Genomic DNA, 16,736 nt, shown 5'->3' with positions numbered 1-16,736 from the left:
TCTGACAGGTACCAAGCACGCCCATCTCTAGCCTCTGACGCCGGCTGGGAGCTGTGCCAGCAACCATCCCTGGAGCTAAAGAATGGACCCCCCGCTGAGAAGCCCGCCGTGTTTGACCAGAAACGCGATCCGTAATCTGAACGGGTCCTCTTCCATGTTGGTTTGCTTGCAAATCAAAGCAAAGCGGCGGGAGTGGAAAACCTTCCTGGCAGGGAGAATCCTTCTGGAACACGGGGATTTGAGAAAAGGAGGCGAGAGGCCTGGAGGGAAGAAAAAAAACTGTCTCTACCCCCAGTCGTTCATCAATCTGTATCCATCGCATTGACGCGAGCCGAAGGAGGCGATCGACACTGGCAGCGGACCTGTTCCGTCCACGGCTCCTTGCCTGATTCGCGGCGTGGAGAAACGACGCATAAACGCCAATCCTTCCATCCCGTTCCTTGGCTCCATATATTGTTCAAATCCGGTTCCAGCTACCGCCCACATGCCACATCAAATCACCAGAGCAACCGACACCTTTGCACTCCCGCCCGTCCGGAGGAACGTCGTCACGAGAGAAACAAACGGCAAAGGAGACATGTGCAGGAACTGTTGAATATCATGCACTTTTTGTTAAGATATCAGATAGGGGGCACCTATACGAAGGACGAGCTGCCTGCCTGCTTTTAACGCCCTATCCTAGACAGTCCGGTGTGCTAAAAAGGAAACCTGTTTTGTTCCACAAAGCATCCCCTCGTCCAAACATGATGAGACCAATAGCCTTTTCGCCCATTAAACTAGAGTATAAGACAAGCCATCCATAGGCCCATCCACAGCAAGTAAATGAAGTCCAGTGGTGGACGACAGCGTGCTGTAGAATGCCAACAAGCGCCAGTACAGTATCCAATACATATCAAAAAGTCCGACAGGCTCACCAACCAGGGCTACCGACCACGCTAGGAAACAACAACCAAGATTTTCAAAAAGATGAAGAAAAAGGACGACTATATAGAATCAAGCCATCGTGTCCGGTTGCCCTTCTCGCTCCACACAGACGTCTATACAAAGCTGCGGGGGTAGTGAACAAACGAAAGGGAAACAATGGGGTAAAAGTCGTAGTTTGTGCACACGCGAATGCGCAAGCTTCCATTACACGTAGCGGTCGCAGCAAGACGCCGTTACATCGCGCAAGCACAACTCTGTTCCGACAGGGAACAAGTCAAAGAAACATAGCCAACGACAGGGTAAGATGGATAAGGAGTAGATGAAAACAAAAAGAGTATGAGATTGAAGGTTTTGCCCGAGCCAGAGGGCGGAGGGAAACATGATGTGAAACTGGTGCACCCTCGACCACCCGACAGCGCCATGGCTCCTGGCAAGGAGGGGGAGTGCGCATGACAGGAGGCCCGAGGGACGGCACATGTACATGGATTAAGTAAAGAAAACGAACCGAGAGGGAATGGTGGTGGCTTGCTTTGGGTTCAGGCTTGCAAATTGCTGGGAAGCTAAGCAGAATAGAAGCCGCGGTATGCTGGCCAAAACAGTGTTGATCAAATGGAAGAAGATGGGCAGAGGTTCGGATTCGGCCGGTCGCTCGTCGTCATGGTCGTCATAAGGTCGTTGGAAGGTCAAAGAACGGTTGTAGTCGATTCGTCGTGTTCAACGCGGCGCCGTTTGGTCGCATCCACCGGCACGCCAAGGACAAGCCAAGGCAGCAAGCGTGCGCGTGGGTGTGTTCACAGCACTTTAGCCAAAGTAGGAGTGGTGTTGGTCCCTGTAGGAGCCCGACGAGAATGGGCTCGGGTTCAGGGGCGGCGGTGGCAGAGGCGGCGCGTGGTAACCATAGCTTGGGGACGAGCCGTAGAGATCAGCACCGCCGCCGTACCGCTCACGCTCACTGTAGCGCTCGGTGGCATATCGCTCTATTGGCGTGCCGCGGGTGTAGGATCCGGCCTGCGATGAAGCGGCCCTGATCCTGGCAGGCTGGCGCTCGCCCCTGGACCTGCGCTCGTCTCTGCGCTCGTCGCGCTCATCTGGATCGACGTAGCTGGACCGATCGCTGCCGCGGTCACCAGGCCCACCGCCGGCCCTTATGAAGTTGATCTCGGCGCCGTCGGTGCACTGCAGCTCTGCGCCACCCCCGAGCTTGAGCGTTGCATTGCCCCTCACCCGGATGGTGACGTCGTCCTCAACGCTGGTCCTAGTCGTGGCGGTGGTCGCCTGTCGAAAGTCACTCTCGTCATGGCTCGCCGTGCTGTGGGTCGACTTGCTGCTCCTGCTGTTCTTGCTCTTGCTTGCCCTGCGAAGAGCGTCATGAGTGAGCTGCTGGATGGGAGGCTCTGGGTCCTGGTGCGCAAGAGCCCTGCGAAGCTTGTCATCGACGGCCTGCGAGGACGTAAAGTTTGGCCCGTACTGCGAATTCCGGTGGGGAGCAACCTCGGTCTTGTATCCGGCTTGGTCGTAGCCGATGGACTGCTGGCTGACGCTGGGGCGTCTGGCCCTGGGAACGGGAGGAGGCATTTCGTACTCGTAAGCCACGGGCGAAAGGTCGTACGAGGTTTCCTCCTGGTACGGGTTGTGGTCGTCGTACACTGGAGTGCGTCCCCTCGGTGGTGGCGCAGCAAAAGGGCTTGTGCGGATGGTCAGAGGCATTGCGGAGCTCGGCCTCTGGGGAGGGGCGGGTGGAGGCATGCGCATCCTGTCATGTTCGTCTTCGCGCTTCTTCGGTGCCTTGACCGACGGCCGGCGGGTGACAGTCATTGGGCGGTTCTCCTGTTCATATTCATCAGGATAGCGCAAGGGCCTGTGGGCTAAGGCCGACACGGGCCTGTCCACGCCACGATCAAAACGGCTCGACAGGGAATGCGAGTTGGGAAAGTAATCCTGGGATGGAGGCGGCGGCCCCAAGGGAGGCGGCGGCCCAGGGGGCATATGCATAGAGGGCGGCCCTGCCGATATGGCCCATTGTGGCGGCGGATATGACTGCGGCGGAAGCCCGCCCGTCATGATGGCGGGCGGCATTTGCTGGTGGTACCTTTGATTAGCCAGGGGCGGCTTCGACACGGGAACGTGGTAACTCGAATGCCGGTGGTTTGGGTTGATGGAAGTCCGGGAGCGGGGCCGTGTCACACCCGGCGTGATGACGGGGCCCGAATCATGGCCGTAGTTGACCCGCCCGTAGTAGGTCGGCTCCTCGCGATGAGACATTCTGCGGGTGGCGTGGGTGTGGGTGATCGGGGTCGTCTTAGTGTGCCTGGGGGCAGGAGGCCGAGTGGTCTGGGTGTCAGTGTAGGACACCCTCTTCTGGGCCTTGGTAGGATCGGGTCTCCTTGAGCTCGAGGGCTCTGGCCTGCGAGGTACGAGCTCGGCGCCCGTCCCCTCCGAGGACACAGATGAGGAATCGTCAGAGAGGGCCAAAGGGGACTGCGGCGTCCTCCTCGACTTGCGCGTGTTCGGCTTCTCCTTGCGGGGGCTGCTCGGCGCGATCGAGGCGGCCGTCTTGAGGCCATCTTGGAGAGCATTTCCGTCGTCGTCGGCCTCCTCCATGTAGGCTACCCTGTCCGGCATTTGCCGAGACCGGCGTCTGTCGCGGTCCGACATTGTGGCAGCGACGTCACCGGGGTTGCAGCGCTGGCCAGCAGAGTAGAGGGATGCGTGACTTGGTGTCAATGAGGGATTAGACTCAGGGCGGCGGCGGCGACGCAGTCAGCGCCGAATCCGAGACAACGGCGTCAGTGGCCGTCGAGTTTGTTTGCTGGAGAGGAGACAGCGTCTTTTTTTTTTCTTGGGGAGCGAAACCCTCGGACTAATTGGGTTCGCGGGCGTCAGAGCGAGACTTTGGGCGGCCCTGGATAGCGAGTGGGGAGATGCCGGTGGCCTGGGAGCTGCCAGCGACTGGACCTGACGTAGAGCGCGGAAAGACGCCAGCCGGAGATGTAGGGCGTCGTCGACAGAGGGTGAATGATCTAATGGAAGGCTGCGATGTCGTTTGGATGGGTGAACGAAATCGGAGGAAGTGGGAGAAGGAGAAAGCGCTGGGACCCAGAAAGGCTTTTTTTTTTCTTAATGCAAGTGCAGGCAATCGGGGCCCGCCAACTCACACAGTCGAGGGGCGAGCGAGGAGGGCCAGACTTGGGGCAGCAGGCGGCTGATGGAACAGAGGGGGGTGTGGGCGGAGGAAGAAACAGCTGGCAGTTGAGCCAAAAGGAAAGAAAGCGAAACGAGAGAGAAGCAGAAAAGGGGGGGCAGCGCTGGCAAATGAAGCTCGCCTTTTCTCTGCAGGCCAGACAGGACGGCAGCTCGGGTTGGACAGAGGCGGTGGGAATTGTGGGCTGCGTGGTCTCTCTGGTCTGGAGGGGAAAGAGCGACGCGGGCGGGTGATGAGGGGGTGTGTTGTACGAAATCGGTTGCCAGGAGGAGCCCACTCTGCCTGCACGCTGCACACTGCACACTGGTGCCCCAAAAACCGTCCAGTCGCAGCCGCCCCTCGCGTGCAGGGCCTCCCCTGCCCGTGCGTGTGCGTGCGTGCCCTCGTCTCTGCTCCAGCTTCTACCCACGCCGCCCTCGTCGCCCTCCTGCTCGGTCGCCATCCCGCCCGTGCCATCCTGGTCGGGGGACCCTGTTGTATCGTGCTGCATCGTGTTGTATCGATAACACCAAAGGGCAGGTGGGCAGCAGAGCAAGCCCGATTCCCGGGAGTGCCTCTCCATCGCCCCAGTGCCGGCCATGGAATGTGAGCGGCTCGATCCACCTAGGGGAGCACCGCAGAAGGAGGGACTAGACGTAATGCGGTCCCACGTTAGGCAGGCTTGATCGAGCAGTGCGCGGCCGGCGCTGGCACTGAAGTGCTACAGAAGGATGATGTCGGCATCTGTGGGAACGCTGAAAACGGTCGGAACAGTCGTGTCGTGCCGTGACAGTCCCGTCGCCCTGTCTGTTCCGACCGTCGCTCTGTCTCCCGGATATTGGCAATCCCTGGCCGATATTCCAGCCCTAACTGGCGTTCAATCGGGGTTTTGCGGCCAAAAAGCAAGCAAACCCTGCCCCCTTCCCCACGTTTGCGAAGCCCTGGCCTGTTCTGGGATGAAATGATCTGCCAAGGGCCCCCCAGGGAAAGCCAACTGGGTCCCGTAGCAAGGAAATGCCTCGGCGAGCCTCGAATCAACTAAAAAGACGAAGCGAGGTTTTGAGGCTGGCTTTGCTTTGCAATCGCTTGATGAGAGCCCACAAAGAGATTAGACTCGTCGTTCCACCAGCTTTTCCGTATTTTTGTTATCATTGCAGATCCATCGTCCAGGCGCCACGCACCGGGCAAAGGACGACATGGTGCTTGGCTCTTAGGGACGCAATGGCGTGCCGAATCCCTGTGCTGTGTATGCTGTGCTGTGCTACTCGACCGCATGGTCAGCTTCGAAGCTGGACGGTACAAGCTTGCTGTAGCTCCAGCCCAGGTCAAGATAAGACTCGGGCCTAAAAGAAACTGCTCGCAGCTGGCACATGCTGCTAGCGGCCAAGCAGGACTGCTGAAACTGCAAGGGACCAAGGACAAGCTCGAAACGGGGTCTGGGAGCTGATAGCGTGCCGTCGCACTGTCTTCTTCCTCCTCTGATTTCCTCCTCTGTTTTCCTTTTTTTTCTTCTACGCAGCTGGGGAACTATCGACCCCCACCGTCAAGCATTTGCTGTGCGCACGGTACACGTACTGCTGAAAACACCGGAGCCGGAGCCGGCGCCATGGGTTCCCTGACCGTCTTCTGCAGCCCGTCACCGCTTTCTGCAGGGGCAGCGTTTTTGGAAGGCGGCGATGGTGCGAGTCACTTGCCTGTGTGCCTGTGCAACTCTGAGGTATTATCCATCTTATATGCTGGGCGCACTAGGATGTAAGCGATAGGCGCGGTTGAGGGGGGTGGATGAATGCCAGGTCAGGCCGGGAGGGCCCTGCGGTGTTTTGATATCTCGCGCGCCCGATGATCTCACTGCCCGTTCGAAACGCGAGCGGACAAACACCTGTCAAAACCGAATGGTCAATTTCAGGCAATCATCTACGTCATTGGCTCGCACCAGAGCGAGCAAGGGCCTCCCCAGAGCTGCCAGCAGCGTCGCTCGACTAAGGAATTCCTCGCAGCGCGGCGAGCTCTTGTCCGCCATTCTTAGTGCCCGAAGGCCCGAGACCCCACTCCGTCCCTCTCTTGGGTATCAACGTCTGCTGCGTGCTGGCGAATGACTTGAGGGGCGTGTGTGTAGAGGTGGGCTAGTGATGGTGGGTTGGTGGTGGTAGTGGCATCAATTGTGGTGGCATTGTAGTGGCTCGTTGCTTTTTTTGTCTCTGGGGAATCTATCAAACCCCTCCATCAACCGAAGCCGTCGGCAGACAACGTCACTCGTTTCCATGCACTTTTTACCTTTTTTTTTTTGGGGTGGTAACGGCAGAAATGGACAAGGAGGGGTGACACGGCCGATTGCGCAGAGATGCAATTGTGTGTCTGTCTCTTGCCTGCTCAAATGCGCGCACGTGTTTGCCTGACTGTATGCATGGCCGTCGCAATGCTCTGTGCAATCCACGCTGTGCGCAATTGAGCGATGGAGCCAACGGGGCCCAACTGCTGGAACCACCTGCTGGAACCATCTAGACCTAGGCAGGCCGGACATGCACATGCTCCATACTGGCCCCGTCATAATATCAAGACTGTTGTTGTGTCGTCGTCGTCGCCGTCGTTATCGCCGTTTACTGTGTACTGTGTAAAGGCTACACTTCCATCGTTCCCACAAGCACGGTGCGGGGAACCCCAGCAATGTGTGTGGATAATAACGGAGAATGGGCTCAGACGACGCTGACCGTTCGCCTCATTCCGAACCATGGAAAGCAAACGGGAACCCTTCATCGAACTGCCTCCCAGTGTCTCACTCGCACCAGTCCCATCACCGACCGTCCTGTCTTCCGCTCCGTTTCGTCCGAGGAAACAGCGAGAGACAGACTGAGAAACAAAAGGCGGGTGCGTGCTACAAAAGCGCACCCACAACGGGTGGCGATCCGTCCGCCGCCCTCTGCCCACCCCCGGCCTCCCCAATAAGATACCCCTGCACATGCGTCAATGCCTTGTATGTAAGCGGTCAGGCGGGCCAACTCCCACCACTCATCTTCGCGTCCCCCTCCAGTGGGATGAGGGGGGAAGGGAATGGAAGCGTGAAGCGGGCTGGGACCGGCCAAGAGACTGGCAGGAGCCGTCAGACCGGCAAATCCACCGCGAGGGCCTTTTGAGCCCGCTCGAGGCGACGGTGATGAACCGAGAGGTGGTCCCTTTGAAGGGATCCTGCACATCCGGCGCCCGGATCCCTCTCCAGATGAACATTTCCCGCCTCTTCGTGAGTGGATGGTCCAGAACGGCCACCAAAGACACGAGATACAGTGCATCAAGGGTCCAGCTGAACAAGGTAGGCGGATGATGGATGGTCTGCGGGGAAGTGGCGTTTTCCTCTTTGTCTATTGTTTGTTTCCTTCGCGTCTACTCGCGTATCATCCACAACCTGCATACATCACTAGCTACTTTCGGCACTCGTGTCTCTCTGGCTGGGCTCGACATTGCGGACATTTCCCCATCGACCCTGTGCCGGGAGCGAGGGAATAGGAGGGAAGGGGGATCGGCAGAACGTGAGGGATGGCACGGCTGGCTGCTGCTGCGACTGCTGCAGACGCCCTCCAGAGAGAGGGCATGTGCGTATACTAGACCAATCGTTCGCCCGTGATATACCCTCCCACACCCGCCGCCTTTATACATTGGATATACCGGATCCGGGACCAGAACACCACTAGAGCCCGTCCCTTCGAATCGGGGCCGTTCGTTTCGGCTGCGCGCAGATAGGGAGCGGCATTTTGGGATCAATGGGTGTGTTGGGCATGTCTGCTCGGCCGCTACACGACCTAAGCGACTGCCACGGCACACGCACGCATGCCCATGCCTCGCGTCTCAACCACCTGTTCTGTGCCCACGTATGGAGGGTTCGGACAGGTTCTTGTTGCTTTCTCATCGTCGCCATCACCATCCCCATCCCCATCCCCATCCAACCACGCAAATGCGCACTCTGGATGCAAGTCATCATGTTGCCACCCGCACATTGGCTCGCGGCTGCTTGCTTCTGTTTGACTGAACGCACCCCGACTTTATCGCTGGGGAACGAGAGGGCGACAAGTGTCCGAAAGAAAAGGAGCAAGCGGACTGGCCGGTCCGAGGGACAAAACACGCCGAATCGTTTCGCAGATGTTTCCCATCCTCCTCTTCCATCTCCAATCCGTATGTGTCCTCGCGTCCTGCCTGTACTGCCATCCCATGATTCCTAGTCAAAAGACAGCATGTCTGGTTTGCCCGCCCGGCTTCCACAACGAGATACAGTGCCACTCCTGCGGAACAATGCCAGCCAATCCCACACCGCCTTTTTGCCCCCCTCCAAGCCCGCCGCCCTCTCCGCTCACGGCCGCGTGCGTCGGTTCACTATTTTTGGGGACCGGCCAGCTAGCAAGAGCTCCCCAAAACGGCATGTACATCTCGCTTGTCTGCCACCACCCCGGTGACATGGAGATGCAGTTTTGGTTCTCCCCCTCAGCACGCATTTGACGCGTGGGGGGCAGCGTGCGCTGTGACGTCGGGTGGTTGGCAGTGTCCTTTCGGGATTAGGCTCCTGCAGCGCCCCATGCTGGTATACACCGCGGAACAGGGGGAGAAAGTGGAGGCGAGAGGAGGCCAAGGTCCAACCCTTGCCCGCCTCTCTGGATTCTCGGCTTATATAGAAGACCTGCAGAACAGTATAGCTTGTATGACAACAAACTTCTACGAGCCGGGTCCAAGACCACCTGATGATGCCCAACGGAAGCGGCAAGGCACACGGCGGCCGTATATAGCAATAATATGTGGCAAGATAACAGAAGGGGACCAGATCGTGCTTGTGTTCCGTGCATGGCCCAACAGGAAAAATGCCGCATTGTACGGGTAAGCCGAGGAGGAGTGTGAAAGGGATGGAGCAACTCAAAACGAACCGTCATCGTTGCAGAGCAGCAAAGCAACTTCTCGTTCTTGATTTCGTCTGCGGGACATATGCCCCCGTACATGACGACCACGACCAGCCCCCTGGAGGGGTTGCGACCCATGAGAGAACGCCAGCTGTTCATCGGGCCATTGTTGATGCGAGAGCCAAGCCAAGCCCATGCCAGCCAGCCTGACTGCAGTGCGGAGGGTGGAGGGTGGCACAGGAGACCGAATCTCGTGCCACGCGAGGTATGTACAACCCCTCCCCCAAGAACACAGGGAGGTCCCAATGGCGGCAGGCTTCGGGCCTCGACTTGACGGCCCGAGACGGTCCCTTGCAAGAGAACCGAGCTCCGTGTTCACGATGCTTCCGGGTGGGCTATACTGGCCCGCTGGCCGTGTCGCCCCCCTCGACGCTCTCTCCGTAATGGCGCCACCGCCAGCACCACTAGAGTCCCACCGACGCGGCACCGTGCGAGATCACATCGTAGGCGCGGTGGTGTGTGAGATCTCCACATCTGCAACCACCGCCCGGTGGTCCGACAGGTAGACGCCGTCGTCGTCGAACCGGTTGGCCAGCACGCCAAAGGTGAGGACCTTGGCGGCAGACGGGGCTGGGTCCCTGACGAACAGGAAGTCGATCTTGGCCGCCGTCTCGTTGGGCTCCCCAAAGGACGTGTACGTGAAGTCGTGGTTGCCGTACCAGTCCTCCTCGCGCAGGAGCGTCGACACGTCGGCCATGCCGCTGCCAGGGGCCGTCATCTCCTGATAGGCGCCGCTGTCGGGCTTGCTGTTGAAGTCACCGCCCAGGAAGACGGTGAGCGCCGGCTCGGCGCCAACAGCAGACACGCCACCATCCGCGTCATCCCCATCACCCCCACCACCGCCGCCCTTGGACCACTCGGCCGCGATGCGGATGAGCAGCTTGGCGCTCTCGCGTCTCGCGGTGAGGCCGCGGTGGTCGAGGTGGGTGCTCATGACAACGACGGGCGGCGTGCCACCACCCTCACGCCGGCGGAACCGCCCGACGGTGACAACGCGGGGCAGGTCGGCGTCCCAGCCCCTGGACGGGCTGTCGGGCGTCTCGCTGAGCCAGTAGGTCCTGTGCCGCTCGCACTCCCACGCGCCGCGGCGGTACAGGATGGGCGAGTGCTCGCCCGCCTCTCGGCCGTCGTCGCGCCCGACGCCTACGTGGGCCCAGTCGCCGCCAGAGGAGGAGCCGCCCCGCCCGTTCAGGCGGTCGACCACGTCGCGCAGCTGAGCGTGCAGGACCTCCTGCAGGCAGACAAAGGAGGCGTCGCGCCCGGCCGTGGCGAAGGACAGCTGCGCGCACAGGCGTGGGCACCGCTCGGGCCACGGCCGCTCGCCTGGGGACGGCGTCTTGGTCGCGAACCGCACGTTGTGCGTGATGAGGCGGACCTGCAGCGGTGCTGACGCTGCCGCCGTCTCTGGGTTGAGGATCGACATGACTTTGGCCGCTGGCTGTTGCAACCAAGGCTCGGGTCTTAGGGGTGGCCCTGCCAGGCAGCGACGCACAGGAATGCAGCCAACTGTCACTCGTGTTCTTATCTGCCTTCTCAGCAGTTGCCTTGGGCTTGCTGCAGCCTGGAGGAAGGCAACCAGCTTACGGGTGCTAGGTCAACGTGTCGCGGTTCCTGGCGTCCTTTAAAATCAGCCAAAGATGCTGTCGCGGAAACCAGGGCATAGCAGTTGGATAAAGAAGATGAGCTGGGGGGATTGGACACAACCGGTCCCGAAGAAAGGAAACAGCCCGAGGGCATGTTTGCTGCCGCCAGCGTTAGTGTTTCCCTTCCCCATCTCCAATCTGAACCCCGCGAATGGTGAGGTGGGTGCAGGAGTTGGGCTGGACGATTAATCCCATATGCATGTTATGTAATGCGCAGAGCTGAGTTATGCCTGGCACGCCCACCACAAAAAAGACGGCAGTCTTACAGGAGGTCCTAAAGATTAAGTGAAATTATTAATGCCGTAAACTTTCCTATTCTTATTTCTTTTCCTTCTTCTTTTTTTCTTTTTCCTATTCCTCTTCCTATTCTCCGAAGAAATTGTCATTTTCTTTTTTCGTAATGGGTGTGCCTGGTTAGGAAAGTCACGTGCCACCACAATTTCGTTTCTTTTCCTAAGCTAATTTCATTCGCCGTTCCTGGTTTGCGCATCTCAATACTCGCCCAGACTTGAGACAGTCGCCGGAATGAATGCTCCTCCCCGTCAGTCCTATTTCATGATCCATCTATCTCCAGTCCACATGGCCTCAATTATCAAGACGCTACCGCCATGGGCCGTCACATGAACCTGCAGCCCTGCGCGCCCTAGACCTGCTCAGCCACCCACCGTCAGCCGGCATCACATCGCCATCTTTAACCCCGGCCAGCAGCCCTCCCCTTGCAAGTCCATGGGACCGCTTAGCTCTGCCGGACTGGCTTCTTGCCATCGCATCCGCTTGTGGAATTCCCGCATCGATCATCGCTGCTCTGCAGGCCCAGCATTGCCCAGGCCACCCCACCTTCCTGCTTCACTGTCCGGGCCGTGAAAATCAAGCCGATCGATCCGTGTTTGGAGACGTTTTTGAGATTTACTCCGCATGGCATGCACCAAGAATCAGCTATAAACAGCCCCCCTGCCTGGTCACCAGACCCCCGCTGGATGTGATATCCCAAGCACCGTCACCCTCGGAGGCTGACTTGCCGTATTTTTATCGCGCCGGCACCCGACATTACCCACATCCCGGCGAGGTCCGGCATCACTGATATTACTGATCGCACATCTTTGGGGCGAAGGATGTTGGTCTGCTCTGCTGATACGGCATTCCCTGGAGATAGCCAAGACGCTGACGGTTGACGCGTGGGCTAGGCCCCAGAACCCTCTCGGCTTGGTCGGCAAACGTCACCAACCTGTCAATATTCGCGTCTCGCCCTACTGCACAAGCTACTGCCTGCGCCATGCCTCATTCCCGTTCGCTGGGGCTCAGACATACACGACGCCGTGACTCCTTCCCGACCATGATGTTGGCATACCGCGCCCCCCACAGCACGCTAGCACCCGACAGAAGCAGGCTTCTAGTCGTCTTGGCCATGAAGCCGCCGCCTGGTTTGGCTCCAGGAACTGGCAGCAAAATCTGTTGACAAATCCGAGTCCCGAAAGGGCGCGTGGCACCACAGGGACGCATGATGCAAGGTACGGGCTTTGGATCGCGTCCGCCCGCCCCTTTGCAAGCTCACACAAGCGACATGATTGGCATCGCCTTATGCATCGCATCCGCCGCTGCCGATTTCAAAGACACGCAGCGCGAGCCGGCGGGCGGATCACCCGCGAACGCAATGTCCTAGCACAAGGGATACGGGCGGCGGGGAGGTCTGGTGATAGGTTGTGATCTTGATTCCCACACTCCAACTGCTCCCACATGGAGCGCAACGCGTAAGTGTGTGACACCACTACAACCTCTCGGCGACACGGGGCCGTGCTCCACCCCGGTTCATCAGCGGTAAAGGCTTGTCGATAAAATGTGGGTAGAGTCTCATTGCCGGTTGGCACTTTGTGGGCGTGTAAGTGTGTGTGTGTGCGGATAAGTGTAAGTGGATGCGAAAAAGCAAAGACAGTCATATGTCGGAAAGATGGTGAGGAATTCTCTATCTGTCCTGAGGGGCGCTTCCTGATGGTGTCTTGGTTGAGTGATCAGGACCTTGCTCTAGCCTGCCATCGGCGGCATCACGGGGCAGCACCTCTGCCCGCAATTTCCAGGTTTTTGAGCCGCACCGCGCCCAGTTTATTATCCCCTCACTTCCAGGGCTGCCGGCCAAGCCTGGCGCTAGCGCTCCTCCCGTTCGGTGGGTGACCTCCCATCGCCCTGTCCACACCGAAGCACTGGCCCTCGCACACCGTAGTCTAGCGACGGCGCCTCACTCCGCCCAACAATAGCTCAGGCCTGGGTCGCTTGGGCCGTTTGTCTTTGCCTGCCGGACTGCTGGCGCGAGAACGCGATCTCGATCATGTTGGTGTTGTATATTTTCCGTCATTTTCTGTTTTTTTCTTCGTCCTTCGTCTGACTGTCTTCTTTGTTCCTCCTTCTCCACTTTCACGCCAAGCCTGCCTGGCTCAGACATTCTTGGGGGGGCCTCAGCTGCCCGCAGAGTGTGAATCATTTAACGCTATTGGACCCCCTGCAGCGGTGGCAGCGCACGCAGTCCTTAGCCTTCCTCACGCTTTTTTTTTCTTTTGCCCCGCAGTGTGAGACCGGGGCAATAACAGGAGCTGAAAGATATGGCGTTTACGCGGTGGATGACTACCCTCCCTCCCAGAGAGTAGGCTGCCACCCAACCACCCACCCATAAAGATTGACCGATGACTGCGAACGCCGTGGTCCTCTGTGGAAGAGGCTAGAGTCGCAGGCCCGAGATGGTGTGCACTCCTGACACGCATGGAGGCCTGCATCCCGCTGCTCTCGCTCAGCTGGGGATATAAAGCAGTGGCGTGCCTCTCATTTCTTCTTACGGCCATTATCCGTCTCTTTTGTCCACTCGGCTTCCCCCGTCTCAGCTCGACCTGTCATTTGTCGGGTTCCCTGGGCGTCGCTTTGTGGGAGGGAACTTTTGGCCTATCACTTTTCTTCCTCGTATCCCCCCTCCCTCCGAGCCACGGGCTTTTTGAGCCGGCCAGCCCGGCGCACATCGGCTTCATTTCAGCTGGATGAGCCGTGTCCCTTTGTGTGCTCTTCAATACCGCCTTTGCATCCTTGATCTTGTGCATCCTTGCCAACGAACCCTGGTGTTCCCGTACTATCTTTGGGACCGCACAAAATCCCTGACCCCTGGGTTAGCCACTATACCCACAGGGAGCAACAAGGCTGCCGTGTTAGGATACCTGCCTATATAACAAGATGCCGTCCCCCTTCGGCATCATGTCCAACACCCGCTCGTCCACCAACAGCGCCCACAAGAACGCAAGCCAGAAGACGACAGCAACCATGCCGGTCTTGACCAGACCACCCTTCGACAACAACCAGCGCCTGCTCTCCTGGCCGCCCACTCAGCTGCGCCTCCGCCCGACCATGGTGGGCCCCGACGACGACGACAGCGACGTCCCCATCCTTGAGCGAGAGCAGGACTTTGGCCTCTACATGGACGAGGAGCCCCTGACGTACTTTTTGACGCCGGCGCCCGACGACGGCGACGGCGACGGCGACCTGGCCATGATGGACTTTGACGCCGGCATCGGGTCCTCGCCCGACGCCGCGGACGAGGTCCGCTCCGTCAGCCCGTCGTCGCTCGACGGCGGCAGCATCCGGCGCGGCGGCGACAAGTTCCTCCCCCGCGGCGGGCCCTTCCGCCCGCCGACCCCACCGCGCTCGCCGCCCGGCACGCCGCTCATTGCCGACTCCACCACGGATGAGTCGGACGACTGCGACGACGATGATGACCACGAGGACTACATCCGCCTCGGCCCCAACCACGGCCTGCCCGCCCCGCCCTTTACGCTGCGCGACTTTGCCGCGCTCAAGATGCGCAAGAGCTCCCGCCACGCCGCCGCCGCCACAAACAACAACAGAAACAACAACAACAACAACAAGCCATCCTCCCCGGCCTCGTCGCTGCGCCCGATCCCGTCGCCGCCCGCGTCCCCGCTGTCCTCGTCACCCCGCGGCCGCGCCCCGGGCCGGTTCGGGCCAGGACGCGCGGGTGGCACCGTGGCGGCCGCGGCGCCGCACAGGCGGCTCTCGCCGCGGTCGTGGCGGCAGCCCAGCCCGGACGTGTGGAGCATCGATGAGGAGCCCGAGCGGGAGGCGTGCGAGCAACAGGCCGCCATCGCTGCCGCAGCCGCCGCGGCCGACAAGAAGGGCGGCGGGCCCGGCGCCGTGGACAGGCCTGCAAAGGCTAAGAAGAGGGTCCGCTTCGTCCTGCCTGTCAAGGAGGAGTGAGGCTCCTGTTCGCTTCTTTTACCCTTTACGTTTTCTCCATCACTTCTTCGTTTCCTACTTGTCATTTGGCGGTTTTGTATAGTCTACCATTTCTTTTTCCTCTTCTCCTTTCTTTCCATGGGCTGGCCTATTGCGCATCGCATATAACCTCGGGACGGCACGGCTGCATTGGATGGCGTTTTTGGAGCTTTTTCGCTTGCCTCTCTTTACCTCTCCTTGTCCTTGCATCCGGACGGTCCACATCATTTTCCTTGGCAGTATCTTCGCATTATCATAGGGGTGGAATATCTTCTTTTTTTGCGGAGAGCATATGGGTAACCGGGTCATATCGTCTCATATTTCTTCGCGCATAATACCTGGACAGGCATTCTGTTTTCGGAGGAGACTACAGAGTATGGCACAAACAGGCTCTTCGTTGTTGGATCTCCTGGCATACCCCCTGATACCTCCCACCACACTCAATACCAAACCAGATTGAAACTACCGTTCCGCTGTTTACTGTCATGTGGCCACCCTGAGATAAAGTAATGTCGTGATGGCGTGATATCTTGTATTTTGTAGGCGAACAGGAGTTTGCGGGAATGAGTGTTCGCAATTGTGTGCTCACCTCTCCCACTGGGACCATCTTGTCACGGCACATGTCATCCCATCACCTCAGCTTATCACAGCACCCTTGTTTTGACTTCTTTGTCGGCTCACCTAACATAAGGACAACACCGGCACCTCCTCGACCCGCCGAGCACTGCATGGAGATAGGTCGGATTCCGGACTAAGCCCTACCTGTGTAGGTTACATACTAGCCATCCCTACAAAGAGGCCACCCGACCCTACCTCTTGCTTGTGGTGTGGCCGTGGCAGCTGCGAGCAACCCGAGACATTGAGGGGCAGGTGACCTGCCATGCCGAGAACACTGCAGCCAACCAGGTCAAGCCCTCGCCCGTCGCGTTCGGTTGAGTCGCCGTCGGCTCGGTGCATGCTTTCTGCAAATGCAGGCCCGTAGCCGCCCGCCGCCCCCTCCTTCCTTTCTTCTCTCCCTAGAGAAAATGCCGATTTGTTGACGGAGGATTTTATGTTGTGCTTTTTTTTTTCTTTCTATCTTGCCCGCCTTTGGGATTGCCGCTGCGCAGGATGAGCAGGGGAGGGGGGTGCAGGGGACCCTTGCCGCAAGGCTGGCTGGTGTTGTGGGAGTGACGGTAGTTGCTGAACAGCCAGACATGGATGGAGATTGGAAATGTCGAGGAAAATGATGTGCGCCGAGCACGATTACCTACCACCGAAGGAATCCATCAGATACTTGACGAGCCCGCATTGTCTACAGTTACATGCTCCCATAACAAACCTCCTATCTTGGCCTGCCAACTCTGTTCTTGTCCTCGCCCCACGTCTAAGCCCTCTTTGGTAAACAATGGGCTGCATGTTTCACGTTGCAGGCGCCCCAGTATCTGTCTCAATCCCAGGCCGCGGGGCGGGGTTGAGAGTTGGAAGGTGCGAGATAAACGGCAGCTCGAGTCGCAGTGAAGCGATGGAGGGCGAGGTCGCAGTTCGGCACCGACAGAATAACAAAAGGACACGGTTTGATGACGATATTTGTCTGCCGCCCAAGGAATTAAATTGAAGCTTGATATTGCCGCAAATCAAGGACGGGCACACTGAGAGCCGCCCTGCAGCCAACCAGGAAATGCGATCGATCGGACGTGGCAGCCAAAAGCGGCATCAGCTAGGAGGTATACACACCCAGATATAGGCTGTGCCGCTCAGCTCGATTTCGTGTTTACATGTTGCAAAAACAGACATGCTGACCAGGTGATG

The 16,736-nt window shown here is 58.8% G+C and overlaps 3 protein-coding genes across 3 annotated transcripts; 1 reads left to right on the top strand and 2 right to left on the bottom strand.

The window, feature by feature from the left end:
* Nucleotides 1-581: 581 nt before the first annotated feature.
* GGTG_10447 (hypothetical protein) lies at nucleotides 582-4,439 on the bottom strand. Its single transcript, XM_009228320.1, has one exon. It carries the CDS (start codon nucleotides 3,577-3,579, stop codon nucleotides 1,726-1,728), a length of 1,854 nt encoding a protein of 617 aa, XP_009226584.1. The 5' UTR covers nucleotides 3,580-4,439; the 3' UTR covers nucleotides 582-1,725.
* Nucleotides 4,440-7,389: 2,950 nt separating this feature from the next.
* GGTG_10446 (endonuclease/exonuclease/phosphatase) lies at nucleotides 7,390-13,121 on the bottom strand. The gene has a single exon (XM_009228319.1). It carries the CDS (start codon nucleotides 10,460-10,462, stop codon nucleotides 9,476-9,478), a length of 987 nt encoding a protein of 328 aa, XP_009226583.1. The 5' UTR covers nucleotides 10,463-13,121; the 3' UTR covers nucleotides 7,390-9,475.
* A 95-nt stretch (nucleotides 13,122-13,216) lies between these two features.
* Nucleotides 13,217-15,464, top strand: GGTG_10445 (hypothetical protein). The gene has a single exon (XM_009228318.1). The coding sequence runs from the start codon at nucleotides 13,890-13,892 to the stop codon at nucleotides 14,925-14,927; it is 1,038 nt and encodes a 345-aa protein (XP_009226582.1). The 5' UTR covers nucleotides 13,217-13,889; the 3' UTR covers nucleotides 14,928-15,464.
* Nucleotides 15,465-16,736: the final 1,272 nt, after the last annotated feature.

This window comes from Gaeumannomyces tritici (genome assembly GCF_000145635.1).
Source record: "Gaeumannomyces tritici R3-111a-1 unplaced genomic scaffold supercont2.6, whole genome shotgun sequence".
In the NCBI taxonomy this organism is placed as follows: Eukaryota; Fungi; Ascomycota; class Sordariomycetes; order Magnaporthales; family Magnaporthaceae; genus Gaeumannomyces; species Gaeumannomyces tritici.
The sequence above is the reverse complement of the archived record's forward strand: the minus strand, read 5'-3'. Positions and strand labels throughout refer to the sequence as shown.

Coding starts and splice junctions, on each gene's coding strand:
- GGTG_10447 (XM_009228320.1), bottom strand. CDS start 3,579: ATGTCGGACCGCGACAGACGCCGGTCTCGGCAAATGCCGGACAGGGTA.
- GGTG_10446 (XM_009228319.1), bottom strand. CDS start 10,462: ATGTCGATCCTCAACCCAGAGACGGCGGCAGCGTCAGCACCGCTGCAG.
- GGTG_10445 (XM_009228318.1), top strand. CDS start 13,890: ATGCCGTCCCCCTTCGGCATCATGTCCAACACCCGCTCGTCCACCAAC.